Consider the following 22,309-nt stretch of genomic DNA (forward strand, 5'->3'; position numbering starts at 1 on the left):
TTCTTCATGCAGCAAATACAATGCAGAATTAGTTTCATCGTATACAGTTCTGTGTGAACATGCACCCTAAATGAAAATGCAATAACAACCAGTTAAACAACAATTTCTGACTGAGGATAACATTGTCAAAGTATCAGAGACCACCTGTATATTCAGAAACAAAACAGGTGAGTGAAGGACAGACCATCTGACATTTTACAGACACATCTGAAATGCTTGATGGAGGCAGTTCCTGGTCTACCTTAGACCCCAAACAGCACTGCCACAGGAAGGGTACCATTTGGAGCATGCCTAAACTATGGTAAAGGCCATCCTAGCAGTAAACAATACAGTGACTATGGGTCTGCACTTGAACCTGACCTCTGGTTTTATTTACCAGAGTTGTAACCTGAGTGATTTAAGAGTCTACACCCTATTTCCACTCCTTGACTGGACTGATTTTTATGGCTATCTACACACCTAACACATTTTGTGCAAGTGCCCACTTGCTTAGCGTTGTTTCAATCAGTAAGAGTTAAGCCTGTTCATCCTCATCTTCATAAAGGCTCTGAAATTGTTTATTGAAAATAGGTCTTAGGCTTCTGAATCACCTAATAAATTTTCAGAATTTCTCCATGGACAGTAAACATGTGCCAATTTGAATTAAGAAGTATTTCATCATATATTCAGTCATTTTGTTAACATATGGCTGTGAAAGAACTGACAAGAAAAAAAAAAAAAAAAAAAAAAGATGAGATTGTATTGTTGTCCTGTGATAACTGCTCAGATAACACTCCTTGAAAATACAGCTTAATACAAGTGAAAAATATGAGGAAAGTCCTATTGAAAAATACAGTGGCAAACATATTGCAGTGAGTTATCCCTAGGGGTTTTATGCTAGCATTTCTGTAAGAACTTCACCTTCTGGCTTGCTGGGTATCATCTCCCACATTCTGTTTTCTGCTATGCTTTCACAAATTTAAGAATTTGCAAGGTTACACCCTTGAGATGGGCTGTAGTCAGCTTGGATTTTGAAGATAACAATATCAGATAAATAATTTCACAAAGAAATATATGCTTTTGTCTTATATGGAAAAAGAGATTACAGAAAGGCTGTGACCAAAAAAAAAAAAAAAAAAAAAGAATTAAATTTTAGTCTTTGGATAAAAAAATTAAGTAAACCATAATACAGGATAAATGATTCAGACAGCACAATAACTACACAGAAGCTCAATCACATGCACACTTGCGACATAAGCAGTACTTCAGGAATTAACATTTCTCCTTACCTTTAGAACATCTAAGGTCTTAGTCTTTGCTACTTATACCAGAATCAGATCTCAAAAACCTTACTGATTTCAAAAGCATGGTTTATCTTTTCAGGGATTCAACCAAAGTTTGTTGGAATCAATAGAAACACATGTGCTTCAATTGCCTTTGGATCAAAATTTTACATCAATTTATTCTATATAGGATGAGAAAAAAAAGTAACTTCTTCACTCCCCCAATCATGCAATAACTCTCTTCCCTCTCACTATGTACTAGAGTATGTTTTTTGCTTATACGTAAATTTCCTGTGGTTCATGTTCTCTCTTGCTACTCAGAGTTACAGTCTGCATCTTCTGGAAATTTGCTGAGTGCTCACCTATTGACAACTCAATCCCAGACGTCCATTTCTATGTGAAAAATGGGAGTAGCCCCAAGGGTCTTAAAGCTGTCCTAGATTTTTGCCAAAAATGCATCAGTGGAGGAAGATAAGAGCAATGACATCACTTACTAAAAACCACTAGGATAAAAAGTCTACCAATATGGAACTATAAAGTTGTTACAGTAATCCCAAAGGCCCAGAACCTACTATACATGATATAGGGATATATGCACAGCTAATTTAGTAGAAACAAGGACTAAGGGTCTGATCCAAAGATCCACTTGAGTCAACAGGTCCTTTTCCAATTATTTCAGTGGCCTTTGGATCCCATCCTAAGACAGCATGACCACCAAGAACAGCCGGGCAGGTGTGACCCTGTTATGCTTGGCCAAGGGAGCTATTTCCAGAGGCATCACTCACTGTGGCATGATGAATGGGAAAGGGGAATGAAATATTCATTTTGGACACACTTTGGCAATGTCTTCAGGCAGCTGTTTAAAGCTGTGTCCACCCATCATTGCAGAACAATTCCTGTAGCCTTGTGCTTCCTTTCATAGCAATCAATAGGATGTATGATGGTGAAGGCTGAATGGTCAAGTGGGTGAGTGAAGCGACCTTTCACCTCTGAAAATGTGAGTTCACATCCTGTTGAATGTCTCATGATAATGATATCAGTGTTCTCTGCCCAGTTCACAGAGGGCATTTAATCACATCATCAGCACCAGATGCTGTCTCAGATATGTGATATCTCCTACTGGAGACAGTAAGAGATTTGCATTTATATCAAATGTCAAAGGAATAGGTTGGCAGGGTTGTTTCATGTGGACTACACGAGAATCTGGCTCCATAAAAGCTTTTATAACACCATCACTATGCTCTCTCAGTATTTTCTGCTTTTACAAAAGGGTGGGATTCACCTCACCTGACCTGGATTCTCATCTTGGCTGTGTGTGAACTGCACAGAGCAGGTGCCTGTCTCTTTCTTTCTGATAGAGAAGTCTAAACAACTAGCTCAGATTTTATGCTTTTCTTCTAGATAGCTGACATCAAGAAAAATGAATCACATTAAATTAGTAAATTTAATACCGCTCTACAAGAATCCTACAAGAAACTTATTCACCATCTAATTTATTATTTGGTTGCTTAGGCCATCACTGCTGTGAATGATAACTTGATATAAGTATACATGTTAAGAAATTAAAAGTAAACAAAACCAAAAAAAGAAAAAGGAAAAAAAAAAGAAAAAAAAAAGCAACAGAAAGAGTTGGAGGTGACAAGGACATCTCTGTTCAACTGCTGTATAAACAGTGGTACAAACTTTTAGAGACTAAACTCAATAGTTACTTAAAGTTTTTCCAGTGCCTCCTGTGTGTGAGCTCTATTTGACAATAATCACCCTGGACTAAGTCCTGATCCCAGGTGAACTACAAAAATGTCTTTTATTCCCTCACCTTTTACTTGTACCAAAATATAATCAGGAGGTGGTAAATTAAGGCTAATCTTTCTCAAATAAAATCAAATACACACTAACTTAGCAACACCATATATATGTAAACTTTTATCTTTTTTTCACTTGTCTTATTAAATTTGCAGCTTAGTAAAGTGCTGGATGTGTAGATCTTGCACAATATCAAGACATACGGTGTGGCTGTGTTAACATTATGTAGGAACCCTGGCCAAGATTTTCAAAAGCTGGTTCCAGAAGTTAGGTTCCTAAATAAACCTCTGAATTTGCCAAAATGCATAGTGCTTCACACCATCCAGTGAAGTCAGTAAGAGCTGCTGGATCTAACACCTATTGAAATTGTGACAATTATTTGGGAACTTAACTATAAGGTATGCAAAAAAGAAAATACCCTTTTCATTTAATGACGCATCCTCAGTTCTGCAGTGCTGTTGTCTAGTCACAATTTTAAAACATAGTGCTCTTCACTGTGAGCTTCAAAAGGGTTTCTAGGGTTTCTATTTCAAGAGTGTTGAAAATCCCAATTTAAAAGTGACTTGTCACATTGAGCCTCAGACCCACTTAACAATGAGACTCAAACACCCATAGGCTAGATACACAACAGGGACTTGATAATATTGAGTGCAATAGGCATCTGCTTGGAGGATTTTGCAATGTCCAGGCTGGGAAATTTTAAGCATTTCACAAGGAAAACTAAGCACCACACCAGCAAGTCACTCTCTTGGGAGCATCTGAAACAGCCAGTATGAAACATTACGGAGTGAAATATTTCTTAAATCTCTCCCATATCAGGGAATAAGATGTTTTAGTCTGGGCTTCTCTCCTAGGGGAAGTGTCCCTCCATTCCAGGCGCATGGACCAGAGCCATCCTGGGAGTTCCTCACTCCTTTCTGTTGAAGGTGTTTCACTTTTTATGGGATAGTTACCTCTCAGCTTAGACAAAAGTAGTAAGAATGCTGCTCAGGTGTTAATCAGGAAGGGAGAAGATCAGTTTTCCTCTGAAAAGCTCTCTATTTTATATTAAGTGCAGTAAGAACTGCAGCACCAGACCCTCCCTCAGGGGGAATGAATTAACCACATGGACTTTTTCTCCCAAGCTCTTAGTGAATGAATATTTAACTAGAGAGGAGATATGGCTCTGTAGTCAGCATTCTCCTACAATGTAAAGTAAAGCCTTCCAAGCTCTAAATAGGTTACCTTATCACTGATCCATCAAGCAAAAAGCATAGAAACAGAAGAAGTATCTTCAACTAGTCACTTCTGTGTTAAATGGGGACCTCCTACACACCAAACACATTGAACTTTATTTGTAGAGATTACGAAGAAATGCAAAGTTTGAGTCCTAAGGGGTTAAGATGTAGCACTGAGGCCTGGTGTGAGCTTCCAAGGTGCCCAGAATTACTTTAAAAAATGAGGCACCTGTAGGTTTAAGATCTGTAGATGACATCTGAGAGATGACTCTCAGGGCATAGGCACTTATGTGCCATTGGGATTCAACCATAACCCACTGTGAAAATGAAACTTGGGTTCCTGAGTGGCCTAAATACTGTGTGGCTTCTTCTCTGTAGTCTGATCAGAACTGCACAATACATTTTGAATTTGGACATGCATGCAAAAAGCCTAGTGCTTTTCTACAGGATGGATGACTTGTGCCAGAAGGACTGGACACTCAGCAAGGAGACTTTCATGATAATCTTGCAGCTAGTCCGAGCAAGCCTGGAAGAGGGTATGGGAGAGAGCAATAAGTCTGATTCTTCAAGAGACAAAAAAACAATGCAAATTTTAAATGGAATCAACCTCACTCTGCCTTACCACAAAAAGCACAAACAAAACAAACAAAAAAATCCCTGCAAGTAAATTGAAGTCCTCATATTTTTTTAAGAAATAATTTGTCTCCTACTGGATGTATGAGATTTGTTCTACCTTATTCCAGTGTTTGCCTTGAGCACTTTGTATTGCTTTACCATTTAACACACCTGTGTTGCTGGTAAAAAAGGCTGACAGAGCATTAATCTGAGGCTAACTGGGCTGAGACCAGCTAGGTGAGTGAACTTGACTTTGCAGGTGGCAGTTTGCAATTCTGTGCTGACCTCTGCCAGCAGGAAAGGTGACTGGGTTTGTAGCGTTTTGAAAGACTGTTATGAATTGAAAAGTGATTCATGTTGAGGAAAACAAGTTGGTAAGTAAGAGGAGGTGGAGGAGGACTTCTCAGGAAAATAAACCCATGAAGTGAAACATTTCACTTGATTAAGAAGCCCCATTTACAGTGGGGAGATCAAAGGAGAGAGGAATTGGAGAAGCAAAGAATGCAGTCCATCCCATAAAAGAACAGGTGAAAGAGGAAGATAAGGCTAAAAACAATAAGGGAAACTTGTACAACCCTCAATATTTTATGAACATGCTTACTAAAGCAGCAAAACTAAGCAGACAGGAGGACAGGGGGGAGGCTTTTTGTCAGACAGGATTTCTCTGTGGCTCAGCCAAGTCCCAATGGGATGGACACCACGTCTCAATCAGCCTGTGCACTGGATTAGCAGAAGAGTTAAGGAAGGGCTTTTTCTGAAGAAAGGGAGAAAAAGCAATAAAGAGAGAAAAAGATGAAAAAGATCACAGAATATGAGGGCTTCTAAGGGAACTTGTTTTTAAAAATATACACAAAGAATTCAGAAGCTCAGGGCCATATTCAGATCTGGAGTGGGAAGAGGTGAGACATAAAACTTCAAATGGACAAAAGAAATGTGCTGGGCTGTTTCTTCTTGTAGCTAAGAAATGACTCGGACTGCAAGAATCTTACTTTGTTGATTCAGAGTTTTGTTTTGAACAATCAGTTTTGAACAATTTGTTTTGGCAGATCAATCCACAAAATATCTAGATTTAGAAGTAATATTTGGTGCTGCCTTGGATAGTAGTTAGAGTTCTATGTTCGGCAGTAGATCAGACTAAGTATTAATCTGCATCTCTAAACACTGACATTCCTCTGAAAATGTGACCTCAATGACATTTACTCACTGTCAATGAAATGAGGATGACTCCCATGTATCTCGTCAGAATTTCCTAATGGGCACTATGAGTTGTTCTGATGCTGCAATGGTTACAGCTAAATAAATAAGCTCTAAATGCTTTTTCTTCCTTATTCACCAAAAAATCTTGTTCAAATGTCTTCTGTGATTACTGGGAGGCTGTTATGAAAACTCTATTTCAGAATACAGGACACACTTTAAAGGAAGTCCTTGATGATTTCCTTATCAGTGGATAATCTCCTCAGCGAAACCCTAGGAGACTGGAAGAAAAGTGGATTTGTTATTGGGGTACAACTGCAGATATGCAAGTCCAATTTTTAAACATCCAAAGAAGATGCAGTACAAAGTCCCCTGGTTTTCAAATCGCCCTTTTTGTTGCAGCTGCCTGCTACATGTTTTTTTCGCTCTCTCTCTTTTTTTTTTTTTTTTTTTTTTTCCCAGCTTCCAAACTGAAATAGATTTGAAACCTTGCCTTTTTTTAATTCCCGTTGCTCTTTAATACCGCTGGGAGAAGCTAGAGTAAAAGAGCTGTTTGTTTTGCAGCATCAGTGGTGCAGATCATGCCGGCGATCCTCAGTCACCCTGCCCAGGGGTGTCCCAATGACACCAGAGGGCAGGCAGACCACGCCGCAGCACCCGGACCCCGGGCTCCCGCAAGCAGCTCAGCATTGCGAAGGCATGATATCATGGTCATGTCAGGAGTTTATCTCTGACACAAATTGCCACAGGAAGCATTTTGTCAAAATTTCAATATCAAAGTGGTCACAGCCTCTATAGTGAACAGCTTTATTTACTTAGGAGATAAAGGCAGTTGAGCAGAAAGTTAAATTAGGGTAAGCAGCCTCCTGCTTCTGTATAAATGCTGAAAGGAAGTCAATGCCTCTCTCAAAGCCAAACATCAAAGGAAATGCATTTCCTAGTATAGCCATTTTTAGACTTCGCCAGTAACTTAAAATATAAGAAATACAGAATCAGGGCAGCACTGGCTGTGCTAACTATAGGCAACACTTAGGCAGGGCTTAAATTTCAAAAATGTTCTAGGAACTTAAAAAAGGATAGATTATCCTTCTTTGGCTTTACTCTGAGCATTCCTGAGCCACCTCATAGCTGGCAAGAAATTATGAAATTCATCTTTAAGGAAGAGCATTTCAGCATTCACACTGCAGTGTTCTGAAGGGGTGTATCACTCTGCTTCTTTTCCTTGCCTTCGAGCACTGCGCTGCTTCTTCAGATCCCAGACTAAATCTGTTCATATCCAGAGGTTTGGCATAGCACATTATAACATGAGACCATGGCATGAATCTACTTATTTGGATACCCTATATTAAACTACTGAACCTGAAGTATGTGGCAGTTCAGCTCACTAAGACAAAAGATAAATAAGTATGCAGAAATACATTTGCCTTATCTACACAGCAAATATTACAGATATCTTTCTTCTGAGAGCTTTCTTTAGTAAAATCCACTTCCCTTCTCAGTCCTTGGTCAAACAAACTCCTACAGAAATCCACTGAGTATGGAGGTCCTAAGGATTTTTATGAGACCATTTTTTCACATCTGTTATCAGGTGCTTAAAGAAAGCAGTTGGAGAGTTAAGGGGAGGTTTATGGAAAATATCCATTTGCCTTTAAACTTCCCAACTTTTAAAATACTTGCAAGCACAGATATTCAAATCAGTGATAAAGATCAGCATTGACATGCTTCAGCATGACATGTTTCCTTCCTTGTGAATCCCAGATCAACCATGTGATGGCTAATACACTCAAAAATGCAATGAGCTTATGACCCGTCTATCTGTGCAGAGTGTTCATCCTTATGGGGTACTCTGAGTTTTTCAAGAGAGTTATTTTAATCTCTTTAGATGCCATGGGACCAGCTATTGTTCTCACTGGCACCATTTTTGTACTTAAAACTAAATGCATCTGCACTTCTTAACCAGTAATGGGGTTGCACATGCTAAAAAAAAAAAAAAAAAAAAGTAATCTTCTTTTCTGGGAGCACTATATATTCTGCATGAGAGATATATGTGTAAGCCTACAGTGCCTAAAATGTCTAAATTAGGAGCGCGTTTGCTCCAGCAGCACAGATCCTAGGCAGGCCAAATGAATCTCTGGAGCTGCCCTAGTCGTCATAGAGAGAGCTGCCCTCTGCAACTCGCCTGCAGTCAAGAGGAGGGAATCAGAGCTCTGAGTCTGACTTGAAGCCTGGGACCACTGAGTGTGGCAAACAGCAAGGACTTGGACCTTGCAATTGCGTCCATCGGAAGGATGATGAAGAAAACACAGAGACACGAGGAAATGTGTGAAAAGATGAGCTAAATGAGAGAGATAATGAGGCTTGAAGCAAAGGCTACACCAGTGCTGATGTCAGAGAAATAGTGCAGAAACACCCAGATGGCTTCTAGTCAAAGTACCAGCAGCAGTCCAGCCTCAGTAGCTCACTGCTTGGCTGGATTTATGCAGCTGTCTACTACCAGTTCACTGAATACCTGACCAAGATAATGTAAAACTATCCTGGATAATATCTCTTATTCTTAAACCATTACTCCTTTACATTCTATGTACAAAGAGTTGCTCAAATTTGTGATGACTTTTATAAAACAGATGTATTTTTTGCATCTGTTTTCTTTCTCAGATGTAATGTAGGTTTGTGGTTTTCCATATTTAATACCAAGACAGAAGTGGGGGAAGAATTCCTCTTTGTTTTGACCTGATTGTTTGATTGTTACATCTGAAGTCTAAGAGACTGGGATTTAGAAGTGTTTCCAAATATTATACTTCTCTTTTCTTCCTATCACTTATCTTTCATCATATAAAATCAACTAACTCCTTATTTTACTTCAAAACACAACATATGCACAAACACACATAATAGAGTCAATAACCACATCTCAAGGAACAGGATTTTAATAGACACAAAGATAACAGAAATACAAGACTTCAAATAAAGTACCTCATCATAACTTAATACTCCATAAAAAAATGCCTTTGGCTTTTTCTAAAGTGATGATGCCTTACAGGTGGTCCCAACAGACAGAAATACAGCTGTACAGTAGGAGACTAAAATATGAGAGACAATGAGAAGATAGACAGTCTGGACACAATGTTATCTCAGAGACATGGAAAAATGTGTATTTATATACCTACAGAGTAGGTAGAAGTCTGAGCTGTCAACAGAAGGGAAAGGGTTGGTAGGATAATTTGAAACATCCTGAGTGGAAAATATAAATTACCAATCCAGGGAGGGGGTGTGAAGTATGCTTGCTTTTGAGTAAAAATAGAACTATGTAATTAAGGAGACACTTACTGTACCAGGTCTTGGATATGGGATGCGACCTTCATATTGTACCCACCGATGATCCACACTCTCTTTGTGAGCGTAAGGGCCATTGAAAACAGCTCTGATATCTGCCATGCTGTACACACAAACTGCAGAGCCCTTGAAGACAGAGCTGAAAAAGAGGACGGATTGATCTACATATAGTAAACACCTCCTAAGTGCATGTCTCACCCAGTGAATTAACTAATTCCACAGAGTCTAATGAGGCTTGGATCAATCATACACCTAAGATTTGATATAAGTGGTGCTAAATAACAGGCAATGTGTACAGGTCTGATAGCTACAGATATTTAATGCCACCGTAACTACAGTTTAAAGCTTTGCTCAGACGAAACCTGGACTTAGCCTTTGGGACCACTTGATAGACTGCCATTTTTGTTAGTGGCTGACAGTTTCCAGCTATCATTTATTATCTATTTTTATCAGAGTTTTCTGCAAATGAAGGACATTCCTTTACATTGTGTTAATATCTGGAAGTCCGTATATTAGTGATATTACAGGTGATGTGCCTGAGAATTACAAGTTGCATTGCACAGACAATAAAAAGAGATAGAAATAAACATTTATTTATTTTTTTCATGCCTTTTTCCTTTTTTTTTTTTAATATATTTTTCTAAGAAAAAAAACAACCAAACAAACAATTCATTTTTCCAAAGAACAACATGCTAGGTTGTTGAGTGGCATGTACTTTAGTTACTTCAGATGCCATTTCATTCATTGTGCAAACCTTTCAGTCAATTTTAAATATTTTATGTGGTTATATAGTCTATAAAGCCGCTGTGGCGGCTGCTTCTCAGTTAAGGAGTGCCTTGGCTATTCTTCATTTTACTCATACTGTTCAGCATTTGTCTAGTCCTTATTATTGACACTTAATTCAAAGGTTCTGGAGACAAAATAAATAATTATTTATTTTCTTTCTCACAGTTCTATGTAGAGCACCTCACTGTTGCAGCTGAGAGGTTCATTAATTAATTAATCTATCACCTTGAGAAAAAAATGGATTATTCTTCCATCAACTCTTGTATATAGAAACACTGAAATATCACTTTAGAGCATAGCAGGATTTGATCCTCAGAAACAGCTGATGTCAAGTTGTTGCTTACAGAAACAATGCTTCACAACAATGATTTGTCTTAAATTGTAACTATTGATTGCTCAATAAGTATGATTGAAATTTGTAAATTCAGCTAGATGAGGTTGAAATAAACTATCATGCTTTTTATTGTTAAATTTTCATTTTTTTTTTTTAATCATTCTCAAAATTCAGGCACACAAAGATTTAGGGACATAATTTATTATTTCCATTTCTGAAAATACTGTCCTTAGTGGCTACAGCCCCACTATTGCAAGTCTTATTCAGGCAGTCTCTCCTTGCTCTCAGAAATCAGGATCTAGTAATAGAAGGGTTTGATAAAATGCCTGAGTAAGACCTTCAGCATTTGTTTGCAGAGGCAAACGTGATCCTAATGCATACCTTGTTGTAGTGAAGACTCCATATACAAGTGGGTTTCTCTCATCTCTTGTAGAAAGTAAGAATACATCTTCTGCAATGGGAAAAAAAAATATATTTTTTTTAATTTAACATCCACTGAATATTTCTGCATTTACCATTGATTATTTGAAGATTTGTAAAGATATAACAAAGCTTTATTTTTGTCTGAATTTTAATTTCTACCATGTGATTTTTTGCTAATGTTGTGAAGTTTTTCCATTTGCAGATAATCTGTTTTTTTTTATACAGAATCAGATTTTCATTTTCCAGTTTTTGGACTGAAAGGGAAAAAACTCATATTTCTGATCAGACTAATTCCAGTTACGATCATGAATTTCTAATAAAACTCAGAGATATTACCAGCACTGTTTGAAAGAGGAGTAAAATCAGAACAAGACATAATACTTCTACAAACAACAATAAAACCCCCAAGCAATGCTGATGTCAGAATAGACCATTAAAGATAAATCAACTTACGTAGCTCATCAAAATGTGTGTCTGCTCCTTCAGGACCAGGTATCGAACACACAAGCCTGGCTTTCAGAAAAGTAGTCCACTTGTTTATTAGGCTTCTTTGACCTCCCATATCATTCTAATAAAAATTGAAAACAAATATTAAAAAAAAATCAAGATTTTTAACATATGATATTTGAAGGTAGCACAGTATTGACAGTGCTTCTTCAGTCTGATGGCACAATTTGATCTTACCACAACAGTGACAAAGTGCTTTTGTGTTGGTATGGTTTTTTTTGTTTTTTTTTTTTTTTTCCAAAAACAGTGTAGGACCGCATTTTTATAAGTAACTCAAGTAGTAATTTCTCAGCTCAGAAAATGGGCAACTCAAATTTCCTAATTATACCCAAATCTATTTTCAAAGTTTTCTCACCAGCTCTACAGCTGGAACGCTGTGAAAACATGTCTATATCATGTGATTTCTTGTCCCTGTGATGCAAAGTTTTGCAATCAGTTGTTCTTCAAGAATTCTTTACACACCCAGTAACAATACAGAGCATTTTGGATAGATTTCTCAAAAAAAAGCAAATCTATACTCATCAGCAGTTCTTGCAATGTAAATACTGCACTATTTGTTTTGTGTACATAGTACAGAGATATGTATTCCAGGGAAAACCAGTCATATTATTTTAATAATAATTGTTATGGAAATATCAGTCTATCCTTCACAAAAGGGATTTTTTTTTTTTCATTTACTTTACTATGGGTTTCCAAGATATAAGCATACTTGCCCAAACTTCTTTAGTCACCAGTGAAAGAAAAAACATCTATAAAGGGTTACTTGAAATTTGAATTATGCTTCTGAGGGGTAGATGTCTTTCTGCTGACTTGTATCAGTAGAGAGGTGTGGGGAGAGTGGATCTTAGAAGAAAGTTTTAAATTTTAAGAAGCTGGAACTAAGAGTTTTCTTAGGAGTTTAAGTCCTTCCACTGAGTACATGAAAAATCTAATGAATTACATTTATCTACCCCCTTTGGACCCAAATAACACAACTATTAGGTTCCGTAATGCTTTTTAGGCCCCCATTTTTTTCATACTGAATGCTGTAAGGGTAATGATAATTATGAAAGAATGATAGAATGTTTGAAAGAATTCAAACATTTAAGAGAAATGTTATCACCAATCATTGTCTCCCAGCTATAGGTTCTAAATTACTGCATAAAGGTACCTACTACTTTTCATTTATAAACTCTGAAGCTTAGGGGATCTCTGATGTATATTTAAGCACCACAGATTTGATCATAAATATTCATCCCCTCTGGATTCAATAGGAGAAATCACTTTTTTTGTTAATTGGCTTTGCAACTCTGAAGGTATAGAACCAGTCAATAGGAAACATTGGGTGGTGGAAATTACGTGGTATTTCCATAGATTGCATTTGGCCCTTCAGGGCCGTATCATAAATATTACAGACATTCAGAAAGATGGTTTTAAGTGCTTAAGTTCACTTCACAAGGACTAACACTTCTCTGGTAATACACTCTAACCATTTTCCCTTTTCATGTGCTTGCTACTTTTAAATAGGTTAGCTCAGTTGGAAATGATTCCTGTTAATATATTGCTTTTGGAACTCCTGTTCTTACACGAATTGCTACCTCCTCTTTTGATTTCCTGAGGTCCTGCCAAGCCTGAAGCTTTGCATCTAGACAACAGATTTATTACAAAGGTGTCAAAATTAGCAGCCTGAAGCCAATAGGAAAAAGAAGCTCTGCATTTGTGTGTTCTCTTCAAAGGCATGGCAGATAAACTTTGTGGTGTAATTAAACCCAAATAATTACAAAGATGAAACAAAGAATCTTAAAAAGCAAGAAGCGGTAAACTTTTCCTTCCTCTAGCAATTCACATTAGCTAAGCAATTCTCGAGTTGCTGGGCTTCCACTTTGATTTCTGGTGGATGCAGTGCAGCATCACGGAGATGAGATGTCTCTAACTGCCTGGCTAGGATCAGAAAGCAGGGAGAAAGCAAGATGTGATGGAAAAATCAGCCTTGTCTAGCTCCTGCTTCTGTCATCACTGGCATTCAGCTTCTGCAAGAGATGGGAAAACAGGGACTTGTGTTTTACTGGCCTAAGCCATGATCCAACACAGCGTTTTGACAAACGTTTAATTTAAATATATCAGTAGTTCAAAGGAAGCAGTCTTAGCAAGTGCTATGTGCTTTAAAGTATAAGATTCCACTGGATTTAAGATGTATACATATATCCTCATGCTCAAGCCAGGACACAACGTTAACCATGCTACTTGAATTTAAGAGACATTAGAGCAGACATTCACTGGGTGTGCCTTACATACACAAAAGTTGCCAGTAACACTGTACAGTTTTATAAAGAAGCAAGGGGAATTCAAGGACCAGCCAGCACTCTATAATCTTCTGAAGCCAGAGAGTGAAAAATTTATGGTGAGGAAATGGAGAGACAGAAAAGATCTTTCACTGATTTAGACAGTTGCATATATAATATGCTGAGATATCCTCCAACATGATTCTTCCTACTGCTATGGCTGAATGAGACAAGATGTACATTTTATTAGGAGGATGCTTTTGTTTGTGTTTTTTGGGAGTTTTTTGGGTTTGCTTTTTTTTTTTTTTAATTATCAGCCATTTAGTACTCTTCAAATCTTTATGTCATTTCTGAATAATACAGTGTCTTTACTTTCCTAATATGTGCCATGGATTCACTGACTGAGAAAGCACAGGAATTGAGAAAGGCCATGGCAATTTTATCTACAGGTAGAATTAGCTCAACTCAGGCCAAGGAGATTCAGAAATTATTAATAGTATAGGCATATCTTTGCTCCTGGACTCTCAAGTAGTAGTTATCTTATTAAATTCTGGAAAGCTATTTTCTGAAGAAAGCAGACTGCTTCCTTCTTAACACTATTTTTTGGTGCATATTAGGTCAGTCTTTGACACATCTTGAGGCTCCAGGTGCTAGAGAACAACCAATTATTCTCCTTTCTTTCAGACAACGTTGGCATGAACTCATTAGCTTTGCATCATATCTGACTACTTGACTACTCTGTTGCAGATTCCTTGGACCATCATAGTTCAAGATTATTGGCCTCTGAGAGGCTGGACAAAGGACATATTGGCCCAAAATCTTTTCAAGACTGGGTTGCTACAGAAATAAGACAGTCTCTTCTGCGGAAAAGACTATTTAATAATATTGATCTGTAATAAATCACTGATGTGCTCAAATGCTATGAGCTGGATGTAGAGCAATGACATTAATATAATAAGAGGTACAGGCTGGGTAGTCAGTAGATTAGACCAAAATGGATGAAAGAGAGAAAATCACCAAAACAAAGGCCTTGTCAGTGTGTAGGTGAACAAAAATAAGGATTAAACACAAAGATACAGAATACTGAGACCACTGCTGGAGCGATTTACACCACGCAAGCATTTGCCTCAACCCCGCTGGAAGTGTGTGGTAAACTGCATGCACTGAAATAATTTTGGACAAGAGATACTAGTACTGGAACAAAGAAATCTAAATATTTTAGGGAGATGAGACAAGAAGATGAGATAAATTTAAGTGTCAAAGAAGGGGAAGGCAGCATGAGCAAGCGTTTCATTCCAAAAATATTGCTAATCTACTTGTAACAGATGAGCAGTCTTGGGTATCTGAAATCTTATCTCCCAAAACATCACTTCTAAGCACACTGGATTAGCAGTGTTTACTATAAACTTTGATACAGTACAGATGAAGGCACTTAGGACTGCATATTTCTTTTTGAATATAAATAAGGGTTTAATTAGCACTTACTGCTTTGTAATCTCACAAACTATAACAGATACCAATGCTTCTGCCTGAAATAACTTATTTTTAACAGAAAAAAAGTGTCTGCAAAATCTTGGTTACTTGTGTTTTCCTGAGCTAGAGATTTAGATAATTACCAACTAGAAGGTGGGCAGTTCAATCTGTCATCTGTTGAGGAAATATTACCAAAAAATATCCCAAAGATTTAGACACAGAAATTATCTAGATAAATGGGGAAGTAATCCAGTACATCTTTAATAAATCAAACAGATTCCTGTGCTACAGAAATCCTAAAATTTCAACCTTCTTCAATGAGCTGGTTCTAAAAAATAACTTGGAGTGAGAAATCAGGTCTCTACTGAACTACATTAAGAATTCAAATATCTGATGTACAACTTCAATGAGTGCAGGTAAGTGTATGGCTGCCTGACATCCAGAAAAAATGCTGTTTAAATGCCACAATGTAAAATATTTGAAGTAAATTAAGGTCATATCATACATCTTTCTTGGGAGACTTTAATGGAAATCCTAGGTTTCTGATCTGCAATTTATGTATAACTGAGCAAAATAACAGGTTTTTCAAACTCTCTAGTTAAACATAATTTTATAATGGAAATAAAAACCGTCAGAGAAAATACTGCTTTATGAATATAAGTGATTTAAAAATCAACTTATAATAAAGACTTTTTGTTGTATCTATCTTCTATTTTATTGGATCTTATATATTACATAAATGTAGCTCCATTAAAATGTACAAATGTTAGTCCTGGAATCCAGTAGGCAAGAAAACAGATGGCAACAAAGCTATAGAACATCTGCATCTTTGGGGTTTTAAATCTGTTATTTGTTTGTAAGTAACAGTGAGAAATTGAACATTAGAAAAAAAAGTGCAGTTTTCTGAAAATCAATCAACATCAAAGATGTCAAACACTGTGATTCATAAAACTTTAAAGACAGTAATTATCCTGAACAGCCTCTTAAATCAAAAAAAAAAAAAAAAAAAAGTCAATGCATGGAATTTCTAGAAGCCATAGAAACCAGTTATTAATTAGAGCCAGTGGCGAGATGTGCAGAAGGACCATCTAAAGTGAATTCCTGGCTGAATAAAAGGAAATGCTGGAGAACAGAGGGGAAAAGTGCTGAAACTGCAAAAGGCCCTGAAGCCGTCTCTTGTGTGAAGCCTATCTATGTTACAAAGCCACCAGAAACAAATGGCATCCCCTGCAGCAAAGCCTTCTAGCACACTATAAAATGGAGAAACAGCCAACAATTTTCTTTGGACTTCTCTCTTCAAATTTATAGTTCTTTTTTAATTATTTCATTTTACTTTGCATGTTCTGGCCCTACCCAACTCTGTTAGGTACTGACCTAATACAGGAAAGTCAGATTTCCTCCTTCAGGAATTCAGGTTCAAAACTTCCTGTCCAAACCTTACTGATGTCAGATGAAAGATTCCTTCCATGATTTCACCAGGCTATGGGTCACATGCAAAACCATCAAGTAACATGAAGCATGATTTGAGAGAGCATAAAAAGACACTTTCAATATAAAAAAGAGAAAGGAGACACATGCGATTTTAGATCTTTGACTGCTCTGCTATGGATAGCTTGAGTAAATGTGGGAAAGTCAGTTCACCTCTGTGTCTGCAGTCCCCATCTGACAGTGAAAGTGGTGACTGTTTAGTAATTCTGCTGTTTCTGTGAGATTGCAGAACATTTTATGGGGAAAGCTTCACATTATTGGATTGCATATTGCTTCATCTAAGTCAACACCAACCCCTCTGGACACTGTGGATATTGACAGAGTATAATACTTCTGCTGCTTGAACTAGTTGATTCAAAGATGAAGATTTGAGTGGGGTTCAGCCTCATGTACTATGCGCTTACTCACAGCAACATCCCTTAACAAGTCTAGGTGGGCAGAATGATGCGATTCCTCAGCGTTGCAAGGTCTGTGCCTTGCAAGGTCTCTACCATTGTGGTAGCATTCGCACATAATTAGACAACAGAACTAAAAGTAGAAACACGCACAGACCCCTGATGAACTGCACAGAATTGTACTTCATCTCAACAAGAAAGCCTGGAATAAACTCAGCCCTCCTGATTTCCAGTGATGCATCAGCTTGATATCTCTACAGTGCTTCTCAGACCATCACAATGTAGGCTGCATGACCTTTATCTCCTCCAAAAGTATAATCAGAAGTTCCTCTATATGTGTGTGGATTGGACATTAAGCTTTCCCCTAGGTAAACCTGTTTTCAGAGAATCCTTCTACAATAATTTTTCACGTCTTTCTTAAGAGCTCGATACCATCACAGCCTGAAACAGAAAACCCATAGTCTAGAGTAGAGATGTGCAAAACCCCAGACTGCTTTTTGGTCACTGGGACTTGTGATTTCTGAACACCTTTCTAAAATCATCATCCGTCACAGACCAGAACCCAATGCAAAGCTTGTCCTGGCTCCCTGCTTACATTGCCCACCCTGAGACAGAGCCATCGTGTTAGGCACCAAGAGTAAAGGGTCCTCTCCTCATTATTAGTGCAGTATATTTACTGATCTCATAACCTGCTACTGCTCCATACTGGCTGGCTTCATTCCCTCAGTGTAAACCACACAGCTTGTTGCAAAAGGAATTGGAGAGGTTAAACAGCATCTTCTACAGACTAAGATTACAGTCCGTGGATCAAATCATTCATTGAGCTCTGCGCACATCCAAAGTTGATTGCACAGCGAGGGTCAAATATAGATCTCAAAACCAAAACAAACAGAAAAGCTAAACATTTGTCTCAACTCATGCTGCTGCCTATCCAGACAGCAAGATTAGGCAAGAAAGGTACACAAATCTCTAGTCATCAGCATGAAGGAGTGCCATGGCTAGTGTTGAGCCTGCTTTTGACTTTCTTGGCTGAAATGAGTAAATGCCCAATAGGATTGAACCAGGGAAGCCTTTGGCATGAAACCATAATGCAGCTCAAATAGCTGAATGTCAAGATGACCAGTTGTCATTGGAAAGGTGACAAGAGACCCATGAGTAAGGACGACACTTTGGGCATTCACATATTTCTAGGCATTAAGACAATGGGAAAGAGGGTCTTTATTGCAACCATAGCAAAAACTACAAGACTGTAGGCCACATCTACTGTGGAAAATCCCTCTGTCTGAACTATAAGTGACAGAAACAATGTTTTACCTTTGAGTTCCTGCTCCTCAAGCAGATTTGTTGTTATTTCATTCAGAATGACACGGTACTCACATTAAGTGTGCATAACTGTTTAGTTCACTATGGAAAATGTTGTTTTATTTTGGAAAGTATTTAACATCACACCCAGAGGTTTCTACTGAATTATCTTTGGATGGTATCCAAACTGGAAAATCTAACCATATAGCAAAGAAAAATTCTAGACTGTTACTAAGCATATCATGAAAAAAAAAAACAAAACCCAAAACAAAAATGAGAAATTAACAGGCTCAGGTAAAGACAGGGAAGTGACAACAGCAAATCTGAATGTGGTCTGGGACAAATGAAATAATAAAATTAAGCATTATTTTACCACAAGGCTATTTAGCAATCCTGCTAAATTACCTCCAACAGGTTTGCTAATATTAAGAACATTCCCCAAAACTGTTCAAAGGCTGCCATAAAGTAGATGTACTCTACTATATCCATCATTAGGCTGTTCACTCCACCGTCAATGGAAATTTGAAGCAAGAAAAAGGTGATGGCTGAACTAATAAAATATGTTAAGGAATTCTCATGAAAATCTACCTTAAATTTTGAGTACAATCTGTTCATGGTCTCTTCCTGTGTGTTTGACTTGCCTTTACGTGTCTCTCATCTAAACTTTCATATATACTTAATATAAATTATATGATATAAATACAGTAAATTATATAATAAGAGAAAAAAAAAAAAAAAGAACAAAACCTTCAGGTTGTGAAATGTAGCATTCTTGATCATGAAACTACAGGCAAGTCAAGTGATTACGTGGATCATACAATTAATGTCAAATAGGAGATCAGAATTTATATGATTTGAATGTATTGAGAGCATTGTGAAACTGAAGCAGTGTGAGATGCAGCACTAGGATAGGCTGGTTTCTTTCTGAACAAATAGGCTTGAATTTACCTTTCAGAATTTCATGTTCATAAATGAGAATGCCGTGACTTTCACATTCCAGGAACCCAGTAGGGAAAAGATCCCTTTATAGTCAGTGGAAAATATGTCCTTCAAAGAGTGATTTGGGTTGAAGTTGGGAGGAGCCTTCCTCTAAAAAATAGTCAGATGTCTTTATTGATTGAAGTGAATGCCTAATAATTATTTTCCTTGCTTGAATAAATACAAGTGCCTAAAGTCAGGAGTGTGGGGCAATGTGATCACAGTATTGACAACCACAAGTTGAGAGCTGGAAAAGATAAGACCAAAAAACAAAGGTAGGCCAACATCTTACAGAGTCCTTTAGAATTTAGCATCCTGAAATGTCTTCATTTATCACAATGTTCTCAATCAACAACAGCAAAATCTGAACTGTAAACTGTGGTACATTTTCATATTATATGTACTGACATAAAAAACTCAGGAAGCTAATTTTATCACATCAGAAAATTTACAAAATCACAGAGTCATTATTTGCTGCTTTTAGAGATATCTGAATATCTGAATCAAAGCACGCTGAAGTCAGGGACTTTGGGTTAGACACAGGAACCCCACTCCAATTAACTCTGCAGGTTTCCCACTTCCAATCTAGTGAGTTACTGACAGTGTCTTCTGCAATGAGACTCTCTGACAACTAGGATGGTTTCCAGAGTTTGCTTCAGAGGTTGTGCAGCTGCATTTCCATAATCCAATTTTTAAAGGTCTATCTTGACACTGCAATTTCTTTTTCATTTTCCCTGAGGCTCAGTAAAATTCAGTCACACCTCTTTATATATAAACATAACTTACATATTTTTGCTTCATCTGAAAATCAGGATTTGTCTCTCAAAAGCTCCACCCATTACATTGTTGAAACAGACCCATGAGGGACAAAAATATACAAAACTTCCTATACTCATGTCTGTACCCTTGCCAATAAGGAAAGTTGGACCAAAAGACCTGACAAAGCCTGATGTTATATCCCTTAATGCATCACAGTTAGAAACAGATACTGTATGGAACTGTCCTATCTCCAACACATCAGACCTTATAATGAAATAATCTTGATGAGCATCTTCTTTTCTACATAATTTGAAAACTTTAAAATGAGACATATTATTCAAATATCAAATTTGGAAGTCCAAGAGGAGTTGGCTGCTGAAAGACCCACTGCTGCAAAGATGCTCAACAGGAAAATGAGGGCCAAATTTTTTCTAGGGTTGACATTTTTGAACTGGATTTAATCATCATCATTGAGAAATCAAAAAAATAAAACCAAAAAAATCCATTACCCATGGTTAGCATTGTGGCTAGGCAATATTATGGTGACAAAGAAAGTATGTAAGCATGTAATACACATAAGTTAAACCTTGTCTGGAACGAGTTGCCTCCAGAACTGGAAGCAGGATAGCTGCATGAGCATGGCTCTGAGCCCAGACTAATTAGCCCTGATGAGAACATGTTAACATGGTTATTTTGCTTCCGGGACCCAAGCTAATACAGCTGAACAGCAAAGCATTACACTATGTGGACAACTCAAATGGTTTTGGAGATAGATCAATTATCTACACAGTGATGCATTCCACAATATAGAAATACAAAGAATGTTAATGACCCAGTTATCCCTAGTCACAGTAAAGGCATGGCTAGACTATTTCCAGGACAAGAAAATCACCTCCTAACTTTTACACACAAGCAGCCCCACAGTAAAACCCACTGGAGACTTTGGACACGGAGTCGCCGAGGAATAGCTCCCTCCTGACATTCCAGGAATACAAATTGCCTTAAAGCACCAGACGGGAGGCAAGGTCATATCCTTGAACTCTGCTCATGTTCATGGCTTTGGAAATAAATCACATTACCCAAAGGTGGAATGCAGGGTGTGTCCTGGGCTCTCGACTCAGAAGCTCTTAAAATGATTACATTCCAGTGTGTTTAGAAAGTACAGTCTAACCAAGAGGGCTGTGCCTAATTGCTATATTCTCGTCCCCAGGTACAGCGCGGTATATATGAGGGTGGAATGGCATACCAAAAAAAAAAAGACAAAGAGCTCACTTGTTCCCACTAGAACAAAGGCTGTTTCTGGATACTGAACACTTTGGGCAATATGGGAAAGCATCAGGGGCCGAAGTCTGATTTCTTGGCAGCTGAGGTCTCGGAAACCAGTCTCTAAGACTGCATGCCGTAACTTTTGCAATACATCACCAAAACCATTAAAGAGAAGCTTGTAATACAGCAAATGCAAACTGCTGTAATAATAAACAGGATTTTCATACTGCAGCAGCAAGACTACTGCTTTTGGCTAATTTCCACTCCATTCCAATAGAATGAGGTTGTAACTATGAAAAAATGTTTTTCTATATAGAGAAAAAATAAGCAAAAATCCCAACAACCTTTCTCCCTCTCCAAAACCTTTCTGTGGACTCCTATAAGTTAGGATTTTCATTTCTTACTTTATTTGAATGGGGAAGAAAGGAGGGAAACCTACGTCTTTTCTATGTCTATATTTGTGCATATGTGAGCTTGTCCTTAAATGGAGTTACAATTCTGTCATAATTTTGTGGTGGAAATATATATAAAAATGTAGATGACTTGTTACTTGACTGCAGAGGACACAGTGCATGGATGCTTTTTTTTTTTTTTTTTTTTTTTTTTTCCAAAATCTGTCTCTGTGTAATAACTGTCGTGTCCTTAGCTGATGCAGACTGGTTCAGCAGTGTGAACTTGAAGACAGTGTAGCTGTAAAAGCTTATGACTGTTTCTAGAAATAGAAATATGTGGGTCTACACTCTTAAGAAGTTAAGGTTTGTATGATCATGCAATATACATATGTGTATATGTATGTGTTTTAAAAAACAAATAAACATTGTTGGCTAAGCTTTAATAGTACTTTTTACTTATGACCTTACTTGAAAAGAGAGCAAATAACCCGATAGATTACACTTTAGCTAAGTAGGAACAT

At 37.5% G+C, this 22,309-nt stretch overlaps 1 protein-coding gene across 4 annotated transcripts in view; it reads right to left on the reverse strand.

Annotated features, from left to right (window-relative positions):
• Nucleotides 1-22,309, reverse strand: part of SEMA3D (semaphorin 3D) — a 145,834-nt gene that overhangs the window by 27,281 nt on the left and 96,244 nt on the right. For all 4 annotated transcript variants that reach the window (XM_042792344.1, XM_042792343.1, XM_042792345.1 and 1 more), the window contains 3 exons: nt 11,421-11,535; nt 10,926-10,995; nt 9,419-9,563 (listed from right to left, as the gene is read on the reverse strand). In XM_042792344.1, the coding sequence (XP_042648278.1) occupies nt 9,419-9,563; nt 10,926-10,995; nt 11,421-11,535 (330 nt within the window). The remainder of the gene's footprint in view (nt 1-9,418; nt 9,564-10,925; nt 10,996-11,420; nt 11,536-22,309) is intronic.

Source organism: Tyto alba, unplaced genomic scaffold (assembly GCF_018691265.1).
Source record: "Tyto alba isolate M040663 unplaced genomic scaffold, T.alba_DEE_v4.0 Super-Scaffold_2, whole genome shotgun sequence".
Classification (NCBI taxonomy): domain Eukaryota; kingdom Metazoa; phylum Chordata; class Aves; order Strigiformes; family Tytonidae; genus Tyto; species Tyto alba.